We start from the raw sequence: 25663 nt of genomic DNA on the forward strand, positions 1-25663 counted from the left end.
GTCCAATGATTTGTCAACCTGGCACTGGTGGAGTCCAATGATTTGTCAACCTGGCACTGGAGTCCAATGTTTCATCAACCTGGAAATGGAGTCCAACTCTTCGTTAATATGGGATTTTCAAAATAACGAATGAATGCTAAATGAGGCTTTTTGCGTGCAAGGTGTTCTTTTAGTGACTCGATTATGCTCACCTGGTACTTTTAACCTGCCAATGCAAGGGCGAAATGTGTAAGTCACATCGTCTTTTTAACTGTGTAGGATGTAAAGTTTTAACTGTGTAGGATGTAAAGTTTTAACTGTGTATAATGGAAAGCTTTAACTGTGTAGGATGTAAAGTTTTAACTGTGTATAATGGAAAGCTTTAACTAAGTGTGTATCATGGAAAGCTTTAACTGTGTATAATGGAAAGCTTTAACTAAGTGTGTATCATGGAAAGTTTTAACTGTGTATAATGGAAAGCTTTAACTAAGTGTGTATCATGGAAAGCTTTAACTGTGTATAATGGAAAAGCTTTAACTGTGTATAATGGAAAGTTTTAACTGTGTATAATGGAAAAGCTTTAACTGTGTATAATGGAAAGTTTTAACTGTGTATAATGGAAAGCTTTAACTTAGTGTGTCGGATGTAAAATTTTAACTGTGTATAATGGAAAGCTTTAACTGTGTATAATGGAAAGCTTTAACTGTGTATAATGGAAAGCTTTAACTCAGTGTGTCGGATGTAAAATTTTAACTGTGTATAATGGAAAGCTTTAACTGTGTATAATGGAAAGCTTTAACTGTGTATAATGGAAAGCTTTAACTCACTGTGTATAATGGAAAGTTTTAACTGTGTATAATGGAAAGCTTTAACTAAGTGTGTATCATGGAAAGCTTTAACTGTGTATAATGGAAAGCTTTAACTAAGTGTGTAGGATGTAAAGTTTTAACTGTGTATAATGGAAAGCTTTAACTAAGTGTGGAATGTAAAGTTTTAACTGTGTATAATGGAAAGCTTTAACTAAGTGTGTATCATGGAAAGCTTTAACTGTGTATAATGGAAAGCTTTAACTAAGTGTGTATCATGGAAAGTTTTAACTGTGTATAATGGAAAGCTTTAACTGTGTATAATGGAAAGCTTTAACTAAGTGTGTAGGATGTAAAGTTTTAACTGTGTATAATGGAAAGCTTTAACTAAGTGTGGAATGTAAAGTTTTAACTGTGTATAATGGAAAGCTTTAACTAAGTGTGTATCATGGAAAGTTTTAACTGTGTATAATGGAAAGCTTTAACTAAGTGTGTATCATGGAAAGCTTTAACTGTGTATAATGGAAAAGCTTTAACTGTGTATAATGGAAAGCTTTAACTAAGTGTGTAGGATGTAAAGTTTTAACTGTGTATAATGGAAAGCTTTAACTAAGTGTGTAGGATGCAAAGTTTTAACTGTGTATAATGGAAAGGTTTAACTATGTGTGTATCATGGAAAGCTTAAACTGTGTATAATGGAAAAGCTTTAACTGTGTATAATGGAAAGCTTTAACTAAGTGTGTAGGATGTAAAGTTTTAACTGTGTATAATGGAAAGCTTTAACTAAGTGTGGAATGTAAAGTTTTAACTGTGTATAATGGAAAGCTTTAACTGTGTATAATGGAAAGCTTTAACTAAGTGTGTAGGATGTAAAGCTTTAACTGTGTAGGATGTAAAGTTTTAACTGTGTAGGATGTAAAGCTTTAACTGTGTAGGATGCAAAGTTTTAACTGTGTATAATGGAAAGCTTTAACTGTCTAGGTATAAAGTTTTAACTGTGTATAATGGAAAGCTTTAACAGTGTAGGATGTAAACTGTAAAGTTTTAACTGTGTATAATGGAAAGCTTTAACTGTGTAGGATGTAAAGTTTTAACTGTGTATAATGGAAAGCTTTAAATGTGTAGGATGTAAAGTTTTAACTGTGTATAATGGAAAGCTTTAACTGTGTAGGATGTAAAGTTTTAACTGTGTATAATGGAAAGCTTTAACTGTGTAGGATGTAAAGTTTTAACTGTGTAGGATGTAAAGTTTTAACTGTGTATAATGGAAAGCTTTAACTGTGTAGGATCTAACGTTTTAACTGTGTAGGATGTGAAGTTTTAACTGTGTATAATGGAAAGCATTAACTGTGTAGAATGTAAAGTTTTAACTGTGTCGGATGTAAAGTTTTAACTGTGTATAATGGAAAGCTTTAACTGTGTAGGATGTAAAGTTTTAACTGTGTATAATGGAAAGCTTTAACTGTGTAGGATGTAAAGTTTGAATTGTGTAGGATGTAAAGCTTTAACTGTGTAGGATGTAAAGTTTTAACTGTGTAGGATGTAAAGCTTTAACTGTGTAGGATGTAAAGTTTTAACTGTGTATAATGGAAAGCTTTAACTGTGTAGGTATAAAGTTTTAACTGTGTATAATGGAAAGCTTTAACAGTGTAGGATGTAAAGTTTTAACTGTGTATAATGGAAAGCTTTAACGGTGTAGGATGTAAAGTTTTAACTGTGTATAATGGAAAGCTTTAACTGTGTAGGATGTAAAGTTTTAACTGTGTATAATGGAAAGCTTTAACCGTGTAGGATGTAAAGTTTTAACTGTGTATAATGGAAAGCTTTAACTGTGTAGGATGTAAAGTTTTAACTGTGTATAATGGAAAGTTTTAACTGTGTAGGATGTAAAGTTTTAACTGTGTATAATGGAAAGCTTTAACTGTGTAGGATGTAACGTTTTAACTGTGTAGGATGTGAAGTTTTAACTGTGTATAATGGAAAGCATTAACTGTGTAGGATGTAAAGTTTTAACTGTGTCGGATGTAAAGTTTTAACTGTGTATAATGGAAAGCTTTAACTGTGTAGGATGTAACGTTTTAACTGTGTAGGATGTGAAGTTTTAACTGTGTATAATGGCAAGCTTTAACTGTGTCAGATGTAAAGTTTTAACTGTGTATAATGGAAAGCTTTAACTGTGTAGGATGTAAAGTTTTAACTGTGTATAATGGAAAGCTTTAACTGTGTAGGATGTAAAGTTTTAACTGTGTCGGATGTAAAGTTGTAACTGTGTATAATGGAAAGCTTTAACTGTGTAGGATGTAAAGTTTTAACTGTGTATAATGGAAAGCTTTAACTGTGTAGGATGTAAAGTTTTAACTGTGTATAATGGAAAGCTTTAACTGTGTAGGATGTAAAGTTTGAATTGTGTAGGATGTAAAGCTTTAACTGTGTAGGATGTAAAGTTTTAACTGTGTAGGATGTAAAGCTTTAACTGTGTAGGATGTAAAGTTTTAACTGTGTATAATGGAAAGCTTTAACTGTGTAGGACTGTAGGTATAAAGTTTTAACTGTGTATAATGGAAAGCTTTAACTGTGTAGGATGTAAAGCTTTAACTGTGTATAATGGAAAGCTTTAACTGTGTAGGATGTAAAGCTTTAACTGTGTACAATGGAAAGCTTTAACTGTGTATAATGGAAAGCTTTAATTGTGTAGGATGTAAAGTTTTAACTGTGTATTATGGAAAGCTTTAACTGCGTAGGATGTAAAGTTTTAACTGTGTAGGATGTAAAGTTTTAACTGTGTATAATGGAATGCTTTAACTGTGTAGGATGTAACGTTTTAACTGTGTAGGATGTAAAGTTTTAACTGTGTATAATGGAAAGCTTTAACTGTGTAGGATGTAAAGTTTTTACTGTGTATAATGGAAAGCTTTAACTGTGTTGGATGTAAAGTTTGAACTGTGTAGGATGTAAAGCTTAAACTGTGTAAGATGTAAAGTTTTAACTGTGTGTGATGTAAAACTTTAACTGTGTATAATGGAAAGCTTTAACTAAGTGTGTAGGATGTAAAGTTTTAACTGTGTATAATGGAAAGCTTTAACTAAGTGTGTATCATGGAAAGCTTTAACTGTGTATAATGGAAAAGCTTTAACTGTGTATAATGGAAAGCTTTAACTAAGTGTGTAGGATGTAAAGTTTTAACTGTGTATAATGGAAAGCTTTAACTAAGTGTGGAATGTAAAGTTTTAACTGTGTATAATGGAAAGCTTTAACTGTGTATAATGGAAAGCTTTAACTAAGTGTGTAGGATGTAAAATTTTAACTGTGTATAATGGAAAGCTTTAACTAAGTGTGTAGGATGTAAAGTTTTAACTGTGTATAATGGAAAGGTTTAACCAAGTGTGGAATGTAAAGTTTTCACTGTGTATAATGGAAAGCTTTAACTGTGGCAGATGTAAAGTTTTAGCTAAGTCTGTAGGATGTAAAGTTTTAACTGTGTATAATGGAAAGCTATAACTAAGTGTGTATAATGTGAAGTTTTAACTGTGTATAATGGAAAGCTTTAACTAAGTGTGTAGAATGTAAAGTTTTCACTGTGTATAATGGAAAGCTTTAACTGTGGCAGATGTAAAGTTTTAGCTAAGTCTGTAGGATGTAAAGTTTTAACTGTGTATAATGGAAAGCTTCATCTAAGTGTGTAGAATGTAAAGTTTTAACTGTGTATCATGGAAAGGTTTAACTAAGTGTGGAATGTAAAGTTTTAACTGTGTATAATGGAAAGCTTTAACTGTGTATAATGGAAAGCTTTAACTGTGTATAATGGAAAGCTTTAACCCAGTGTGTCGGATGTAAAGTTTTAACTGTGTATAATGGAAAGCTTTAACTGTGTATAATGGAAAGCTTTAACTAAGTGTGTATCATGGAAAGTTTTAACTGTGTATAATGGAAAGCTTCAACTAAGTGTGTAGAATGTAAAGTTTTAACTGTGTATAATGGAAAGCTTTAACTAAGTGTGTAGAATGTAAAGTTTTAACTGTGTATAATGGAAAGCTTTAACTCAGTGTGTCGGATGTAAAGTTTTAACTGTGTATCATGGAAAGCTTTAACTGTGGCAGATGTAAAGTTTTAGCCAAGTCTGTGGGATGTAAAGTTTTAACTGTGTATAATGGAAAGCTTTAACTAATTGTGTCGAATGTAAAGTTTTAACTGTGTATAATGGAAAGCTTTAACTAAGTGTGGAATGTAAAGTTTTAACTGTGTATAATGGAAAGCTTTGACTAAGTGTGTATAATGTAAAGTTTTATGTGTGTATAATGGAAAGTTTTAACTGTGGCAGATGTAAAGTTTTAGCTAAGTCTGTGGGATGTAAAGTTTTAACTGTGTATAATGGAAAGCTTTGACTAAGTGTGTATAATGTAAAGTTTTATGTGTGTATAATGGAAAGTTTTAACTGTGGCAGATGTAAAGTTTTAGCTAAGTCTGTGGGATGTAAAGTTTTAACTGTGTATAATGGAAAGCTTTAACTAAGTGTGTCGGATGTAAAGCTTTAACTAAGTGTGTATCATGGAAAGTTTTAACTGTGTATAATGGAAAGCTTTAACTAAGTGTGTATCATGGAATGTTTTAACTGTGTATAATGGAAAGCTTTAACTAAGTGTGTATAATGGAAAGCTTTAACTGTGTATAATGGAAAGCTTTAACTCAGTGTGTATCATGGAAAGTTTTAACTGTGTATAATGGAAAGCTTTAACTAAGTGTGTCAGATGTAAAGCTTTAACTAAGTGTGTATCATGGAAAGCTTTAACTAAGTGTGTCGGATGTAAAGTTTTAACTGTGTATAATGGAAAGCTTTAACTAAGTGTGGAATGTAAAGTTTTAACTGTGTATAATGACAAGCTTTAACTAATTGTGTGGAATGTGAAGTTTTAACTGTGTATAATGGAAAGCTTTAACTGTGTATAATGGAAAGCTTTAACTAATTGTGTAGAATGTAAAGTTTTAAGTGTGTATCATGGGAAGCTTTAACTAATTGTGTAGAATGTAAAGTTTTAAGTGTGTATCATGGAAAGCTTTAACTAAGTGTGTAGAATGTAAAGTTTTAAGTGTGTATAATGGAAAGCTTTGACTGTGGCAGATGTAAAGTTTTAGCTAAGTGTGTAGGATGTAAAGTTTAGTCAAGATAATGATTTGACATTGTTTACACAGTTATATACTTCGTCGCCGGAGGCATTGTTATACTTCATTATGAATAGTTTCGATTAGTTTGGGCATATTTATGTGATCATATTGCAGGGTCCTAGAATAATTTGGGCACACTTCGTCAAGTAATGATTGGTATGTTAATAACTACAATATTATAACTGCGATGGCTCAAAGTAATGTTTATAATGGGTAACGAGCTACACTCTGCGGGGTTACCTGAAGGATGTGGTGTACAGTAGGTAACCAGATACACTCTGTGGGGATCCCTGAAGGATATGGTGTACAGTAGGTAACCAGCTACACTCTGTGGGGTTACCTGAAGGATGTGGTGTGCAGCAGGAAACCAGCTGCACTCGGAAAACTTCGACATGAATCCAGTAACCCTGTATGCATCTATCTTGGGAGAATTTTTTTGCTGAATTTGTCGTTTAATTGTTCATCGATGTCATCACTGGTCACTTTGAACCTTTGCAATAACAAATCAGGTAAGCAAACCTTATTTTTGCTCAATTACCTGTGTTTTCTTTGTTAAAATACAAAATATTACTTGACGAAGTGTGCCCACATTATTCTGGGACATCCTGTACATATAATTTGTGAAGTGCCTGTTTGAGTCTTTGTTTACCTCCACCACCAAAGGTATCCGGAGGTTATGTTTTCATCCATGTTTGTCTGTCCATCTGTCTGTCCGTTTGTGAACAAAATATCTGAAAAAGTTGTGGACGGATTTGGACGAAATTTGTCAGAGATGTAGCGTACTGTATGTGACAAGGACGGAATGATTAGATTTCGGTGAAGATCCGGATTCGGATCCGGCTCCAATAATTATTTAATTTCTAGTAATTCTTCACCATTGGGAGATAGGGCCAAAAACGATACATAGCAGGATATCTCAAAAAGTCGTGGACCGAATTGGACGAAACTTGGTGGACCGGTTGTGTGTGTGAACAGCACTAATCATTTCGATTTTGGTGAAGATCTGAATATAGATTCGGCTACAATAATTATTTAATTTTTAAGATATTCTTCACCATTGAGAGATCAGGTGAAAAGCGATACATAATATGATATTTAAAAAAAAGTTATGTACGAGTTATGAATAAACTAGGTGGATGAGTTGGTTAAGTGACAAGAACAAGCCGATTCGATTTTGGTTCAGGTCCGAATCCAGATCCGGCCTATCAGTGGGATATAAAACGTAAACTGTTCACCAGGTGGAGGTATGCTCTCGACTGAGTGCCGTTCTAGTTACTGGTTGTGTTTGACATCTATATGACTATATGCACTCCTGAACTGATGGATTGAACAAGATAGAAATTGGTGGTTGTACCCGGGAGAGTGTTAAGGGGGTAAAAACAAAAATCAGTCACAGGGGTTCAGGTTAGGAGGACAACCCCAATTTTCTCTTTACGTAAATGTGTATCGTATAGCACCATCTGGTGGAAGTCAGTATTATTAATCATAATAAAATATACACCCCAGACGTCATCCAAGTGGGGCAATTAAGTAGGATGGCATTTTGATGGCGAGTATAAAATGTACTATTATTGATATATCCCCATAACCGCCAGTCCAAGCCAACTGATGATTAAGAAAATATTAATGACTTGTTCACACATAATTAATTATCTTGCCTTAAATATGATTGATTCTCTCTCTAAATGCATCCAGGGTACACAAACCATCAATGCGGCCTCAAGGATCATTTTGCTTGTTCAAGATGCCATCGAGCGTGTGGCGTTCATTGCACTTCTCATGACACTTTGAGCCTTAGTACGCTGGAGGATTTTGATTTTGCATTGGCGAAGAGCAGGAAGGATTCTTCACCGACGTCGACCTTCTCCCAGTCTGCGCAGGCGATCGTCGGAAGGTGATGGACCGGTACGAATCGTTCGTAGCCCTGCCATCTATAAAAGCATGTCATAGAAAAATGGGAGTTTTGTCTCTATCCACTGCGACCATCATTAATCACGACGCAATTAACCACCACAATCTCGCCAATAATCAGCTCACTCCTTCATCTTGCTCTGCCCCATGCCACTTCCTGTGCCCACTCTGATGCCCTCATTTTGCTGCCATAATAAGTTACTCAGATTACAGGAGCTTATTCCAACACTGATACTCACCTACAAACATGTTTCTCATCTCACTTCAGACTGGCCTGCTTGGTATTCTATATGAGTACAGGGTTCGAGATGCTAGAATATCCCAAACTCAAATTTCATATAAACGAGTTGATTTGTCCATTGCCTCATTATCTCCTTGTCCGAAGCTCAAACATCAGCCTGAGATCATAGTTGTGCTTCATTTTGCTACCAAACCAAAATTTTGAACTGTGTGCAATTTTTTTCCCAAACATACGTATCTCTGATAAAAGCAACAGTATAATGGTGTATGGAAAGCTTGGTGGTGCTCCCTGCTGCCTCACATTTTACCCAGAGTCGGGGGATAAGATCTTGATCGGGCACAGCAAGCCCCATGCAGGCAGATGCCAGTCAAGTACTACCATCACTCATCGTTCAGGGGTGTGGTTTTACCATCACTCATCGTTCAGGGGTGTGGTTTTACCATCACTCATCAGTCAGTGGTGTGGTTTTACCATCACTCATCATTCAGTGGTATGGTTTTCCCATCACTCATCAGTCAGTGGTGTGGTTTTACCATCACTCATCATTCAGTGGTATGGTTTTACCATCACTCATCAGTCAGTGGTGTTGTTTTACCATCACTAATCATTCAGTGGTGTGGTTTTACCATCACTCATCAGCCAGTGGTATGGTTTTACCATCACTCATCAGTCAGTGGTGTTGTTTTACCATCACTCATCAGCCAGTGGTATGGTTTTACCATCACTCATCAGTCAGTGGTGTTGTTTTACCATCACTAATCATTCAGTGGTGTGGTTTTACCATCACTCATCAGTCAGTGGTATGGTTTTACCATCACTAATCATTCAGTGGTGTGGCTTTACCATCACTCATCAGTCAGCGGTATGGTTTTACCATCACTAATCATTCAGTGGTGTCGTTTTACCATCGGTCATCATTCAGTGGTATGGTTTTACCATCGCTCATCATTCAGTGGTATGGTTTTACCATCGCTCATCAGTCAGTGGTGTGGTTTTACCATCACTCATCAGTCAGTGGTGTGGTTTTACCATCACTCATCATTCAGTGGTATGGTTTTCCCATCACTCATCAGTCAGTGGTGTGGTTTTACCATCACTCATCATTCAGTGGTATGGTTTTACCATCACTCATCAGTCAGTGGTGTTGTTTTACCATCACTAATCATTCAGTGGTGTGGTTTTACCATCACTCATCAGCCAGTGGTATGGTTTTACCATCACTCATCAGTCAGTGGTGTTGTTTTACCATCACTCATCAGCCAGTGGTATGGTTTTACCATCACTCATCAGTCAGTGGTGTTGTTTTACCATCACTAATCATTCAGTGGTGTGGTTTTACCATCACTCATCAGTCAGTGGTATGGTTTTACCATCACTAATCATTCAGTGGTGTGGCTTTACCATCACTCATCAGTCAGCGGTATGGTTTTACCATCACTAATCATTCAGTGGTGTCGTTTTACCATCGGTCATCATTCAGTGGTATGGTTTTACCATCGCTCATCATTCAGTGGTATGGTTTTACCATCGCTCATCATTCAGTGGTATGGTTTTACCATCGCTCATCATTCAGTGGCATGGTTTTACCATCACTCATCATTCAGTGGTATGGTTTTACCATCGCTCATCATTCAGTGGTATGGTTTTACCATCGCTCATCATTCAGTGGTATGGTTTTACCATCGCTCATCATTCAGTGGTATGGTTTTACCATCGCTCATCATTCAGTGGTGTGGTTTTACCATCGCTCATCATTCAGTGGTATGGTTTTACCATCGCTCATCATTCAGTGGTGTGGTTTTACCATCGCTCATCATTCAGTGGTGTGGTTTTACCATCGCTCATCATTCAGTGGCGTGGTTTTACCATCGCTCATCATTCAGTGGTGTGGTTTTACCATCGCTCATCATTCAGTGGTATGGTTTTACCATCGCTCATCATTCAGTGGTATGGTTTTACTATCGCTCATCATTCAGTGGTGTGGTTTTACCATCGTTCATCATTCAGTGGTGTGGTTTTACCATCGCTCATCATTCAGTGGTATGGTTTTACCATCACTCATCATTCAGTGGTATGGTTTTACCATCACTCATCATTCAGTGGAATGGTTTTACCATCGTTCATCATTCAGTGGTATGGCTTTACCATCACTCATCATTCAGTGGTATGGTTTTACCATCACTCATCAGTCAGTGGTATGGTTTTACCATCACCCATCATTCAGTGTTATGGTTTTACCATCACTCATCATTCAGTGGTATGGTTTTACCATCGCTCATCATTCAGTGGTATGGTTTTACCATCGCTCATCATTCAGTGGTATGGTTTTACCATCGCTCATCATTCAGTGGTATGGTTTTACCATCGTTCATCATTCAGTGGTATGGTTTTACCATCGCTCATCATTCAGTGGTATGGTTTTACCATCGCTCATCATTCAGTGGTATGGTTTTACCATCGCTCATCATTCAGTGGTATGGTTTTACCATCGTTCATCATTCAGTGGTATGGTTTTACCATCGCTCATCATTCAGTGGTATGGTTTTACCATCGTTCATCATTCAGTGGTATGGTTTTACCATCGCTCATCATTCAGTGGTATGGTTTTACCATCGTTCATCATTCAGTGGTATGGTTTTACCATCACTCATCATTCAGTGGCATGGTTTTACCATCGCTAATCATTCAGTGGTATGGTTTTACCATCGCTCATCAGTCAGTGGTATGGTTTTACCATCACTCATCAGTCAGTGGTGTGGTTTTACCATCACTCATCATTCAGTGGTATGGTTTTACCATCACTCATCAGTCAGTGGTATGGTTTTACCATCACTCATCATTCAGTGGTATGGTTTTACCATCACTCATCAGTCAGTGGTATGGTTTTACCATCACTCATCATTCAGTGGTATGGTTTCACCATCACTCATCATTCAGTGGCATGGTTTTACCATCGCTCATCAGTCAGTGGTATGGTTTTACCATCGCTCATCATTCAGTGGTGTGGTTTTACGATTGCTCATTGTTCAGTGGTATGGTTTTACCATCACTCATCAGTCAGTGGTATGGTTTTACCATCACTCATCAGTCAGTGGTATGGTTTTACCATCACTCATCATTCAGTGGTATGGTTTTACTATCACTCATCAGTCAGTGGTATGGTTTTACCATCACTCATCAGTCAGTGGTATGGTTTTACCATCACTCATCATTCAGTGGCATGGTTTTACCATCGCTCATCAGTCAGTGGTATGGTTTTACCATCGCTCATCAGTCAGTGGTATGGTTTTACCATCGCTCATCATTCAGTGGTGTGGTTTTACGATTGCTCATTGTTCAGTGGTATGGTTTTACCATCGCTCATCATTCAGTGGTATGGTTTTACGATTGCTCATTGTTCAGTGGTATGGTTTTACCATCACTCATCATTCAGTGGTATGGTTTTACCATCGCTCATCATTCAGTGGTGTGGTTTTACCATCGCTCATCATTCAGTGGTGTGGTTTTACGATTGCTCATTGTTCAGTGGTGTGGTTTTACGATTGCTCATTGTTCAGTGGTATGGTTTTACCATCGCTCATCATTCAGTGGTGTGGTTTTACGATTGCTCATTGTTCAGTGGTATGGTTTCACCATCACTCATCATTCAGAGGCATGGTTTTACCATCGCTCATCAGTCAGTGGTATGGTTTTACCATCGCTCATCAGTCAGTGGTATGGTTTTACCATCGCTCATCATTCAGTGGTGTGGTTTTACGATTGCTCATTGTTCAGTGGTGTGGTTTTACGATTGCTCATTGTTCAGTGGTGTGGTTTTACCATCGCTCATCATTCAGTGGTATGGTTTTACCATCACTCATCATTCAGTGGTATGATTTTACCATCGCTCATCATTCAGTGGTGTGGTTTTACCATCGCTCATCATTCAGTGGTGTGGTTTTACCATCGCTCATCATTCAGTGGTGTGGTTTTACGATTGCTCATTGTTCAGTGGTGTGGTTTTACGATTGCTCATTGTTCAGTGGTATGGTTTTACCATCGCTCATCATTCAGTGGTATGGTTTTACCATCGCTCATCATTCAGTGGTGTGGTTTTACGATTGCTCATTGTTCAGTGGTGTGGTTTTACCATCGCTCATCATTCAGTGGTATGGTTTTACCATCGCTCATCATTCAGTGGTATGGTTTTACCATCGCTCATCATTCAGTGGTGTGGTTTTACGATTGCTCATTGTTCAGTGGTATGGTTTTACCATCGCTCATCATTCAATGGTGTGGTTCCACCATCACTCATCATTCAATGGTGTGGTTCTACCATCGCTCATCATTCAGTGGTGTGGTTCTACCATCGCTCATCATTCAATGGTGTGGTTCTACCATCGCTCATCATTCAATGGTGTGGTTCTACCATCGCTCATCATTCAATGGTGTGGTTCTACCATCGCTCATCATTCAATGGTGTGGTTCTGCCATCACTCATCATTCAATGGTGTGGTTCTACCATCGCTCATCATTCAATGGTGTGGTTCTGCCATCACTCATCATTCAATGGTGTGGTTCTACCATCGCTCATCATTCAATGGTGTGGTTCTACCATCGCTCATCATTCAGTGGTGCGTGGTTCTACCATCGCTCATCATTCAATGGTGTGGTTCTACCATCGCTCATCATTCAATGGTGTGGTTCTACCATCGCTCATCATTCAATGGTGTGGTTCTACCATCGCTCATCATTCAATGGTGTGGTTCTGCCATCGCTCATCATTCAATGGTGTGGTTCTGCCATCGCTCATCATTCAAATGTGTGGTTCTACCATCGCTCATCATTCAATGGTGTGGTTCTGCCATCACTCATCATTCAATGGTGTGGTTCTACCATCGCTCATCATTCAATGGTGTGGTTCTACCATCGCTCATCATTCAGTGGTGCGTGGTTCTACCATCGCTCATCATTCAATGGTGTGGTTCTACCATCGCTCATCATTCAATGGTGTGGTTCTACCATCACTCATCATTCAGTGGTGCGTGGTTCTGCCATCGATCATTCAGTGGTGTCATTCTATCATCGCTCTTCATTCAGTGGTGTCATTCTATCATCACGTGTTGTCCAGTGGTGTGGTTTTACCCACACCCATCGTTCAGTAGTGTGGTTCTATTGTAGCGGTTACCGCTGGATGCACACAATCACCTTGCACCGGCCAGAACACGGCCAGACGCGCCTCTCCCGGGCATGCCCGGACTCACTGTTCCCGGGCACGCCCGAACCTCCCGGGCACGCCCGGTCTCGTCTTTCCCGGGCATGCCCGCTCTCGCCTTTCCAGGGCTCGCCCAGAGCGTCCGGGCATGCCCGCTATCGCCTTTCCAGGGCTCGCCCAGAGCGTCCGGGCATGCCCGCTATCGCCTTTCCAGGGCTCGCCCAGAGCGTCCGGGCATGCCCGCTATCGCCTTTCCAGGGCTCGCCCAGAGCGTCCGGGCATGCCCGCTATCGCCTTTCCAGGGCTCGCCCAGAGCGTCCGGGCATGCCCGCTATCGCCTTTTCAGGGCTCGCCCAGAGCGTCCGGGCATGCCCGCTATCGCCTTTCCAGGGCTCGCCCAGAGCGTCCGGGCATGCCCGCTATCGCCTTTCCAGGGCTCGCCCAGAGCGTCCGGGCATGCCCGCTATCGCCTTTCCAGGGCTCGCCCAGAGCGTCCGGGCATGCCCGCTATCGCCTTTTCAGGGCTCGCCCAGAGCGTCCGGGCATGCCCGCTATCGCCTTTTCAGGGCTCGCCCAGAGCGTCCGGGCATGCCCGCTATCGCCTTTTCAGGGCTCGCCCAGAGCGTCCGGGCATGCCCGCTATCGCCTTTCCAGGGCTCGTCCAGAACGTCCGGGCATGCCCGCTATCGCCTTTCCAGGGCTCGCCCAGAGCGCCCGGGCACGCCCAGCCTCGACTTGCCAGGCCGCAGCCAAACACGCCCGGGCAGGTCCAGACTCGCCTTTCCAAGGCTCGCCCTTGATACCCGGGCATGCCCGGTATAGCTTTTGCCGGGAAAACTTCCCGACATAAATGTGTATATATATTGCTGCCCGATAAACGGGCTTGTCAGAATACCTGAGCTGTTTTGTTTCAATAAAGCAACTCGGACGAATTCCGTCTTTGGTCGCGTCAATTCTTTCGACTCGCGTTGGAGCGCAGCTCCTTCACTATCATCATTTGGTGATTTTGCCTCTTTTTGCTGCTGATCACTAATGGCATTTGTGTGACGTGAAAATCCATTAATGGAAATCAATTGTGGATTGGAGTGGACATGCCAGTTTTGATTACTCCCAAAGCACCCACAAACAAGGTTGGCATAGATAGGAGTGAGAAAACAGCCATGAGCCCTCAAGTTGCAAAAATCTCAAAACATCAGTAGATGTGCTTGCGTCAAGGGGAAATTGAACAGAAAACGCTCATACCTGTAAATTATGCTGTCCACCATGTTGCTTGAACCATCAAAGGAGTTGGCAACAATGAGAAAGCTGTCATCTCCGACTGTGAAAAATTCCCAGTCCGTGGCACTATGTACAGACAGGAAAATGTGCCGTTACCTTGGACAGTAGGAGAATACAGTGCATGATTCTGCAGCATAACAAAAAAACATTTTATATCTCCCTTGACAACAACGATGATTCATTCATGCTCCGAATCTCTTCCCACTTTCATCAGGATGCGATGTAGTCTTGTTTCAAAAGATGACTTGCATTGCAAAAGCAAATGGCCTTCCTGGGTGTTTGGTACCACAGCTATTGACCCACCACGCTGTGAAAATGCACCTCGAGTGTGTGTCCTGTCAGGAACATTCTCCATCAAATTGCGAATCAGGTGCAAAGAGCAAACGTGCCAAGCTGGGGCCTGAGGATGCATTTATCGTGGCACAGCCAAAGCCATTTTGGCTTCTCCTCGGGTAACAAATATACCATGTTCCCAAACAGGTCATTAGTGTTTTGCCATTCCTTTGAGCACAAATTGAAGGATCTTCTTCTGTCCAGCCTGCCATTGCTCTTTTTCTAATAACGTGCCAGATTACCACGACTGATGTACATGTTACCTTTGCTCTGTAGGAAATGGATCAGTCCTGCACTCCCCTGGCCACCTGTTGCCAATTTAATTGATTGGGCATGATTTAGAAACAAACACACGTTTATATATAGAAGGTCCCACAGTTGACGGTTCTATATAAGGTCCCACAGTTGACGGTGCATGTCAGAGCAGAAACTCTACCATGAAGTCCAAGGAACTGTCCGTGGAACTCCGATATAGAATTGTGAGGAGGAATAGATCTGGGGAAGGATGTTAAACAATTTCTACAGTGTTGAAAGTTTCCAAGAACACAGTGAGCTACATCATTAAGAAATGGAGATTATATGGAACTACGCAGACTCTTCCTAGAGCTGGCCGTCCAACCAAACTGAGCAACTGGGCAAGAAGGACCTTAGTCAGGGAGGTGACCCAATGGCCGCTCTCACAGAACTAAAGAGTTTTTTTTTAGCTGAGATGGAAGAACCTGCTGAAAGGACAACAGTCTCTGCAGCACTTCACAAATCTATGCTTTATGGGAGCGTGGCCAGACGGAAGCCACTACTGAGAAAAAGGCGCATGACAGCATGCCTTGAGTTTGCAAAAAGGCACGTGAAAGACTCTGAGAACAAGAGGCGAAAGATTCTGTGGTCTGTTGAGATTAAAATTGAACTCGTTGGCCTGAATACAAAGTGCTAAGTCTGGTGGAAACCGAACACAGCTCATCACCCATTTAACACCATCCCTACCATGAAGCATGTTGGTGGCAGCATCATGCTATGAGGATGCTTTTCAGCACCAGGGATTGGGAACAACTAATGTAGCCAAATACAGGAAAATCCTTGAGGAGAACCTGCTTCAGAGTACAAAAGACCTTGGACTGCGGCAAAGATTTACATTCCAACAGGACAATGACCCCAAGCATACAGCGAAAGCAACACTGGAATGGCTTCAGAACAAGAACGTGAAAGTCCTTGAGTGGCCCAGCCAAAGCCCAGACTTGAATCCCATTGAGAATCTGTGGAAAGACCTGAAGATTGCTGTTCACCGGTGCTCCCCATCCAACTTGACAGAGATTGAGAAAATCTGTAAGGAAGAATGGGAGAAACTCCCCAAATCCAGTTGTTGATCCAGACAAACCCAAGAAGACTCGAAGCTGTAATTGCTGCCAAAGGCGATTCTACAAAGTATTTACTCAGGGGGTGGAATACTTACGTAAATTAGATATTTCTGTCTTTCATTTTCAATAAATTTGCGAAAATTCCTAAAAACATGTTTTCACTTTGTCATTATGTGGTATTTTCTGTAGATCGGTGACAACATTTTAAAATTTAATCCATTTTAAATTCAGCCCGTAATACAATAACTGTGAAAAAAAATCAAGAGGTGTGAATGCTTTCTGAAGGCACTCTATGCCATCACCTCCTCATGGGGATATATAGGGTAATGACAATGTCACCAGTGAAGTGGTATTCCAGTCATAATTGGTTGAATTGCAATCTTTATCTGAAAATTGTGAAACTTCATCTATCTTATCTATGAGCCATGAATGTGAGGGAAGACTTAAATTTATGACATACATATCCATGCCAAGAAAGTATGTTACATAATAGGGTGCATGGATGATACGGTTTTATGGGCCATGTAATAGCAGTGGGCCATAATGGTAGCGTGTTCAGTTAACGATGGGATTTTTGTTCAGAATTAATGCGCAAGGTGAGACCGTGCGCTCTGCGAGTGCTGTTCGAGTTAATTTTGTTATCGGAAGCAGCCTCAGATAAAAATATCACGATATTAAGCTATCTATACAGTATACACCTTAACATAGATTTCACCCAAGGTGGAAAACACCCTTGGAGAGGAGGCAAATGAAGTTGCTATAACCTCAATCGTGTGACCCTTCATCTTCTTGTCAAGTTCGGTTCATAATCATCATCACCATCATCATCACCATCATCATCATCATCATCATCATCATCATCATCACCGGGTCGATCTCGATCGGACACAACTGACAATCCTTTTTCATTGTTCTCTTCTCGCCATCGCTTCAGGGAGGTCACGCCTGTTGATTTTGGTGTCGCGTTCCAGTGTATCGATGTAGGTTGTAGGGGGTCATCCTCTTGAGCGGTGACTATGAGAAGGTGCCCAGAAAAGTACCATCTTGGCTATCTCTCGATCACTTTTCCAACAATGCCAACTAAACCTGAGACGTTTCTGGAGTAGTGATTCCGATACTCTGACTTTGCTATGTATGCAGTTTTCAGTGCTGCACGCTTTTCTATTACATTTTCATGTTCCGAAAGTACTCGACATTTGCAATTAATCTTTTCTGGTATATGTTTCTCAGCTGCGTAGTTGTGAGCGGCACCGATATTGTTGTACATAGCATGTACAACATTCCTGTACAGCTGCGTAGCAAGTTCGGTTGAGATTGGATAAGTAAGGACCAAATGTATCACAATCAGACAGACAAACAGACATACACCAAATTGCATGTTTTAGGAGGATATACTTAACGTTATCTGTGATATTGTTATGTCGGTGGGGTAGTGATGACTTTAGACCAGGTAGATTTGTATAGGTAGCCTGCTCCAACTGTCGTGTAGAAACCACCATGTAATAAGAACTTGTTAGCCCGGATGTCGGATTAAATGTATATTTGTCCCCGTCACGAGGGGGCGGGCATGTTAACTAGCTTAGGGAACAAGGGTAAATTATCCCTTGTACGTCGTCCCCTTGGTGATTTATCTTTTGTCCCTTTTGGCACCACACCATAGACACGAGTTAGAATTGCCATTAAACGACACTAAATAATAATAAAAACCAACCGGAAGATAGGCATCAAGCACTAGGCTGACAAACCCGCCTGGCAGACACACATAGCTCAGGCAGGCGAAGAGCCATGCCCTGAAGGGCAGTGATTTGGCGGGAGTTGACCAACAGGAAGGGCGGGGTAAAAAGCACCTCGCTGATTGGTAGAGGGAAGGGCGAGTAGGAAGCATCACGCTGATTGGCAAGGCACGACTGACGACGTCAGAAGGCGGACTGTGCGCTGATTGGTGGGGAGCTGGGCCTCTGGTGTTGGCCTGCGGAGATTGGAAGAAAAGGGCCGATGCCGTCAGAGCGGGACGTTAAAAGAACACTCTCCAACCGGGAAATTTTCTCTCTTGCGCTCTTGCCTCTCTCTATTGCCTTCATCTCCTTCTCGCTCTTGTGTCTGCTCACGTTCTGGACCTCACAAGCGATTGTGCGTGGACGACCGGCTCCAGGAAGCGATCGGACTGACCGTGTTCAGAGACGCCATCGGGAGATGTGCAGAGGCAACAGGAAGAGCCGCGGCCCGGGAACTGCGGTTCTCCGTGTGGACAAGTGCGGCTTGCCGCTGCAGCGTGACGAGGCCAAGTGAACAAGGGCGCATCGAGGCCTACTGAGCGTGTTCCTGCGCACGGACCTCCGGGGCCTTGGCGATTCCTGTTGAGAGCCCCCCCCCCCTCCCCCCGAGTTGATCAGACCTAAGTGCACGATAAACCACACGTTTTTATTTTCCAGTTTGTTTTAATCCTTCATCTGTGTTTTAAGTCTGGTGTGGGGGGACGTCCCATTTAGGAATATAGTTTACCGGCGCATTTTCTTATCGGCATTTCTTTTAATAAACCCTTTTGTTGTTTTTGTACATTTCTAAATCCGTTTTTGTTTGAGTTATTTTCTACAGGTTCGGGAACTGCCAGCGGACAACAGGTAAGCTCTTCTGTTTCTCCCTTCTCCCTTTCTTCCCCCGCGTGTATAAAGTCCGCATTTGATCGTCGCCTCAGAGTTAAAGCTTGCTCGGAAAATCTGTTTCCTGGTAAAGATTTTAATCGCTAGGAACGCGACAATATTATATTGACTTTCACAGAAATTTGAATTATTATCATCCTATATTGCACACTTCTAATTTCCCACAAAAGTTTCAAGGGGAACAGCACCACAAAAGTTAAAGTAATCCAATCTTTTGCACAGTATTATATATGAATTTGTTTTTCCTAATACCTTTCCAAATCCCTGGGTCTATTTCTGGGCTCGTAAGTTTTTTTTCATGTGTGTTTTTTCCCCTTGCCCATTCTTCTAACAAGTGTGCCTCTGTTGGGCGGTCTACCCTGTGTGTTTCCCTCCTTTCCACTGTTTTTATAATGGATTTATGGCTTTGCCTATTTATGGTTTGATCTTGGGTAACAACAATCAACTTGATGCTTTACTGAAGTCTAAATAACCCGATCTTGATCGGGTGACCCAACTTGCTCAACATATGATCAACATCGAGATACAAAAAGCGATTGCAAACACTCTAGCGAACAGACCGAGGGATGGATGGTAAACAAATAACAATTTAATGTCACAGTGACTTGGTGCCATCTACCTGTACGTCAGAATATCTTGGAACTTGACAAACATAAGTTGAGCCAAGTCCAGTTCGTAGATGGTTGAGTTGATGACGTACTCGCTCAGCCCACTGGCAGGTGGAGTGAAGCTCACACTGTTGGCCACAGCAAGGAAATGACGCTCATCAATTGTGAAAGGTTCCCAGTCGGTGGCACCACGAGTCTGCGGATAGAAATCTCGAATAATACCTATAAGGGTTTTACTCCATGGGCCTTCACCGCATGTTACCACATAATTGAAAGTTTATTATGCATCGCCACCATAGTTCTATGAAATGACAAACAGGTGCCTCAAAGTGAAAATATGAAATGCAGTCAAATTTGTCTCATGATAACCCAAGATAAGCGAGGTTTGTTTGTTATAAGTCTGGTATTTCAGCAGCATGATGGAATCCATTCCTGAAATTCAGCTCACCTTAATAGACTGAAACAGGACAAAGCGTTCTCCCTGAAGAACATAGATTGCAGAGTCAACATGTGTGGATGAACCGTTGAAGGAATTGGCAACAACCAGGAAGGAGAAAGCACCGACAGAGAAAAACTCCCAATCATATGCACCCGAAGTAACGATGGCTTGGTGCTCCTCAAATCGACGCCGATTGCAGTTCCACTTGTATATGATGCTCTCAGTGACGTGATTGAGTTCTGCTCGCCATACCAAGGGGCTCATGGTGAGCTGAAATAACTCGGTCTTTTTGAGGAACTTCAGCGAAGGTCCCATTTTAATGCCATTGAAATCAACTTTTTATTGTGGTGCAAGATGCATTATAGAATTGTACAAACAAAGCACAGTCGCAGAAACACAGAGTGTGGTGGCGTCGCAGAAGTGCAGAGCACGGTGTAGTTGCAGAAGCGTAGATCATGGTGTAGTCGCTGAAGCGCAGAGCGGGGTGGAGTCGCAGAAGCATAGAGCACGGGGTAGTCGCTGAAGCGCAGAGCGGGGTGGAGTCGCAGAAGCGCAGAGCGGGGTGGAGTCGCAGAAGCGCAGAGTGCGGTGGAGTCGCAGAAGCGCAGAGCGTGGTGGAGTCGCAGAAGCGCAGAGCGTGGTGGAGTCGCAGAAGCGCAGAGAGTGGTGGAGTCGCAGAAGTTCGGAGGGCGGTGGGGTCGCAGAAGTTCGGAGGGCGGTGGGGTCGCAGAAGTTCGGAGGGCAGTGGGGTCGCAGAAGTTCGGAGGGCGGTGGGGTCACAGAAGCGCGGAGGGCGGTGGGGTCGCAGAAGCAGAGGGCGGTGGGGTCGCAGGAGTGCGGAGGGCGGTGGGGTCGCAGAAGGGCGGAGGGTGGTGGGGTCACAGAAGCGCGGAGGGTGGTGGGGTCACAGAAGCGCGGAGGGCGGTGGGGTCACAGAAGCGCGGAGGGCGGTGGGGTCGCAGAAGCGCAGAGGGCGGTGGGGTCGCAGAAGCGCGGAGGGCGGTGGGGTCGCAGAAGCGGAGGGCGGTGGGGTCGCAGAAGCGCGGAGGGCGGTGGCATCGCAGAAGCACGGAGGGCGGTGGGGTCGCAGAAGCGTGGAGGGCGGTGGGGTCACAGAAGGGCGGAGGGTGGTGGGGTCACAGAAGCGTGGAGGGCCGGGTTGCAGAAGCGCAGAGGGCGGTGGGGTCGCAGAAGCGCGGAGGGCGGTGGGGTCGCAGAAGCGCAGAGGGGGGTGGGGTCGCAGAAGCGCGGAGCAGGCGGGGTCGCAAAAGCGCAGAGGGCGGCGGGGTCGCAGAAACGCAGAGTGCCTCAAATGAGTATGCAAAAATATATATTTTTAAATGAACCAAAAACTTCTAAACTAAATCGAGCTGTACTTTCACTCAATAACTCCTAGTATGCCACTCTACCCTTGGTCCCGACAGGTTGATCCAGTTTATACACTTTGAGCTGTCTAGTCTGGGTTCGATTCCAGATCCGATTATAAATGTCAGATTGGTGCTCCATAGCCAGGGCATTTGCAAAGTCACAATTACATCACAACACAAAGTCCCTCAGCTGGCATTAGTTAAGTCGGGCATCCCATCCGTTAACATTAGTTGCTCAATGCTGAAGATCACATTGTGCCTTTGTGTTTTTGTGAACAGTACATCCTGAACAAATTAAAATTCCTGACAAACCTAGCAGGGACACCACATCAGAGGTATAGTCGCTCCCCAGAGATGATGCAACCTGCAGGCAGAATTTGTATCGGACTCCCTGCTATTATGCATACAGATGAATGAAATATATCCATCCCTCAGAAAAGACCACTAAGAAAATTCAACGCTATTTTTCCATGATCATCCTCTTGCCAAGCTCCAGTTTTTGAAAGTTATTTAGCAACATGAGGCACAAACTGTATCTCGTGACATCATGCAATCCAGCTTGCTTCCAAAGGCAGATGACGCTTAGACATTCTCTGCAGCAAAAGACTCGTCTCAGTTTCGCACACCTTTCATCTGCAGTACGTTTCCTCACTTTTGGCTGGGACTCCTGCAACCGATCCAGCAGTTTTTGAAGCTGTCAATTCTGAAGTCCTACTTATGGCTGTGATATCTCATTTGGAAGTCCATAAAGACCAGGATTTATTTTCACAGCAGAGACGACAGCTGAGTATTTCCCTGACTGGAGGTTCTGAGGGTGACTCTATGCTGTGAAAACTGTCCTTGTACCGTATTCCCTTTGAGCCAATCTCTCCTACCAGGACCTGGCAGGTCATACACATTAATCAACTACTATATGATCTCCTTGTTATCCCAAAGTTATGAAACATTTTGCTGACCTGTACTCTTTTTCTCCCATCTATTGAATCTTCATACATCTCTCCGCTCACCTACACTATCTAATGTCATCTCCCATACCTATCCTCCACCTTTTCTCTGCACTATCCTTGTTTGTTAGTTTGTCCCATGTTTTCCTTTATCCGTACTACTAAGCTGGACACTATGTTAACCTTCTATAATTTTACGGTTAACTTGCCTTTGAGCTTATAGCTACTGTAAGTAGACTGAAGGATTCAGTTGAATGGATTACTCTTGTATTTATATTTTGCACCGATAATCTTCAATAATCACATGACACTGTGGAGACCTTTCACGTGGTTGGCCACCACCAGGTAAGTGTTTCCCTGGAGTTGAAATGCCTCCACATCTCGAGCGCCGTTTGTGTGCAGGTGCTGATGGGGCAGGAAAAGTTGTAACCGACGGTTCCAACGATAAACGACCGAGCTCGGCTTTCTGTTGTCTTTCTCACCTCCCAAGTTGGCCACTGCAAGGAAGATCTGTCAAAATGAAATTAAACATAATCATCAGCGGAAGCGTAGACGTTGTGTAAACTGTATTCGTCTAATGCCTTTTGTGTGTTACCTACTCCTTGTGGATAACAGATTAATTATTGAATAAGGTCTGGTCAGGTCAGGTTCTGGTCAGGTCAGTCTTTAGGGACTGCCACTGCTAACATGTATGTGGATAACAGATTACTTATTGAATAAGGTCTGGTCTGGTCAGGTTCTGGTCAGGTCAGTCTTTAGGGACTGCCACTGCTAACATGTATGTGGATAACAGATTACTTATTGAATAAGGTCTGGTCAGGTCACGTTCTGGTCAGGTCAGTCTTTAGGGACTGCCACTGCTAACATGTATGTGGATAACAGATTACTTATTGAATAAGGTCTGGTCAGGTCACGTTCTGGTCAGGTCAGGTCAGGTTCTGGTCAGGTCAGTCTTTAGGGACTGCCACTGCTAACATGTATGTGGATAACAGATTACTTATTGAATAAGGTCTGGTCAGGTCACGTTCTGGTCAGGTCAGTCTTTAGGGACTGCCACTGCTAACATGTATGTGGATAACAGATTACTTATTGAATAAGGTCTGGTCAGGTCACGTTCTGGTCAGGTCAGTCTTTAGGGACTGCCACTGCTAACATGTATGTGGATAACAGATTACTTATTGAATAAGGTCTGGTCAGGTCACGTTCTGGTCAGGTCAGGTCAGGTTCTGGTCAGGTCAGTCTTTAGGGACTGCCACTGCTAACATGTATGTGGATAACAGATTACTTATTGAATAAGGTCTGGTCAGGTCACGTTCTGGTCAGGTCAGTCTTTAGGGACTGCCACTGCTAACATGTATGTGGATAACAGATTACTTATTGAATAAGGTCTGGTCAGGTCACGTTCTGGTCAGGTCAGTCTTTAGGGACTGCCACTGCTAACATGTATGTGGATAACAGAGTAATTATTGAATAAGGTCTGGTCTGGTCAGGTCAGTCTTTAGGGACTGCCACTGCTAACATGTATGTGGATAACAGATTACTTATTGAATAAGGTCTGGTCAGGTCACGTTCTGGTCAGGTCAGGTCAGGTTCTGGTCAGGTCAGTCTTTAGGGACTGCCACTGCTAACATGTATGTGGATAACAGATTACTTATTGAATAAGGTCTGGTCAGGTCACGTTCTGGTCAGGTCAGTCTTTAGGGACTGCCACTGCTAACATGTATGTGGATAACAGATTACTTATTGAATAAGGTCTGGTCAGGTCAGGTTCTGGTCAGGTCAGTCTTTAGGGACTGCCACTGCTATCATGTATGTGGATAACAGAGTAATTATTGAATAAGGTCTGGTCTGGTCAGGTTCTGGTCGTCAGGTCAGGTCAGTCTTTAGGGACTGCCACTGGTATCATGTAACCCAGTGCTTCCTGCCGCATGGTCGGGTTGGCGGCGACAAAACCGACATCCCTCACTGATTTTGAAAGTGGGGAAGATGACTGTGACCCAGCCAAGGCCAAAAACAACACCTAGCAAAGGGCGGTTGAGGTCCTGTAGGGAGCCAATGGCCATCCGGCAAGGAGATGGTGTCTCCTAAAAACACACATCCGGTTTGGACCGGTTCTTCCATGCTCGAAATGGTACGTGCTGCTTCCATGCTCGAAGAGGACAGGGCATGGACAATCCCCATCGGTTGTCATCCATCGGGAGGAGGAAATTCCTCTTGAGGAAATGCCACGCTGAGTACGGTGAGAAAAGCGGCGCCATTGTTGTGATATCGCTGGTACCCAGAGTATCCCCAGGAAGTGACAGAAGTGACGGTACTTCTCCCCCAACCTCAGTGGCTGTGTTAAGTGTTTGTCTTGTGTGTGTGTGTGTGTGTGTGTGTGTGTGTGTGTGTGTGTGTGTGTGTGTGTGTGTGTGTGTGTGTGTGTGTGTGTGTGTGTGTGTGTGTGTCAGCTCTATTACGATCCTTAGCCTAAGTATAAAAAAGGGAGTGCAGCGACAGGTAGTTTTTAATCAATATGTAAGACTATAGTCAGACGTGAAGTTGTTTATCAGGTTGTTTTATCAGGACGTACAAGGAAAGTTTGGCTAACCCCCGCTCTTGCAGGGAAAATGGCCTTAAAATTCATGTTGTTGTTGTTGTTGTTGTGTACAAGGAAAGTTTGGCTAACCCCCGCTCTTGCAGGGAAAATGGCCTTAAAATTCATGTTGTTGTTGTTGTTGTTGTTGTTGTGTACAAGGAAAGTTTGACATAGGAGGCTCTTTATCCAGTCATCTCTGTGCTTGTCTTTATCACCTTTGTTATTACTGTATATATTTACAGGTGTTCCTGAAGTCATTGTGCAATTTTTAACTTTTGTAATTTTTGATGAACACATATGTTATAAACAAACTGAAAATGGCAAATGAAAGCATAGTTCATCAAGTCTTCCCTTTTTGGAAGAAGCACCAGTCATTGGTAAACGTTACATTGCAATGTTGTAGAATTTATTTGTTCCCAAACGATGACGATAAAATCTTTTACATAACACCTTGTACCAGCAAGACTCGACTCCGTGCCCCTATGCTTAGAATGTGCGACGGTTCCTGAATGACGTCCTCCGAGAGGAGTGTATCAGTAGACGTGGACCAATTGTTTGACCATCTTGTTTCTTGTCCTGCCCCCATTGGACTACATTTGATAGGGCTACCCAAAGCTGTTGTTTACTCATCAAAATCACGTTCGTTGGACTTATGGCTAAGATCACAAATGCAAATCACGAAATTACTCAGCAGCACCTGGAGAATGTTTTCAACAAGTTGGAAAATCGGAATGAATGATGTATTATGAAAGAGGCGGTTATGTTGAAGCCTAGAAATTTGAACCGTATTGTGTAAAACCTCGATGAACTAGG

General features: G+C 42.3%; 1 protein-coding gene across 1 annotated transcript in view; it reads right to left on the minus strand.

The window, feature by feature from the left end:
* Positions 1–7722: 7722 nt before the first annotated feature.
* TSPEAR (thrombospondin type laminin G domain and EAR repeats) overlaps positions 7723–25663 on the minus strand; it is an 80993-nt gene continuing 63052 nt past the window's right edge. The window contains exons 9-13 of the mRNA XM_068121544.2: positions 22593–22782; positions 19971–20200; positions 19534–19718; positions 14534–14635; positions 7723–7876 (exon numbers count right to left, since the gene is read on the minus strand). Coding sequence (XP_067977645.2) covers positions 7723–7876; positions 14534–14635; positions 19534–19718; positions 19971–20200; positions 22593–22782 — 861 coding nt within the window. The remainder of the gene's footprint in view (positions 7877–14533; positions 14636–19533; positions 19719–19970; positions 20201–22592; positions 22783–25663) is intronic.

The sequence above is a fragment of the Myxine glutinosa genome, chromosome 7 (genome assembly GCF_964187855.1).
Source record: "Myxine glutinosa chromosome 7, kmMyxGlut1.1, whole genome shotgun sequence".
In the NCBI taxonomy this organism is placed as follows: Eukaryota; Metazoa; Chordata; class Myxini; order Myxiniformes; family Myxinidae; genus Myxine; species Myxine glutinosa.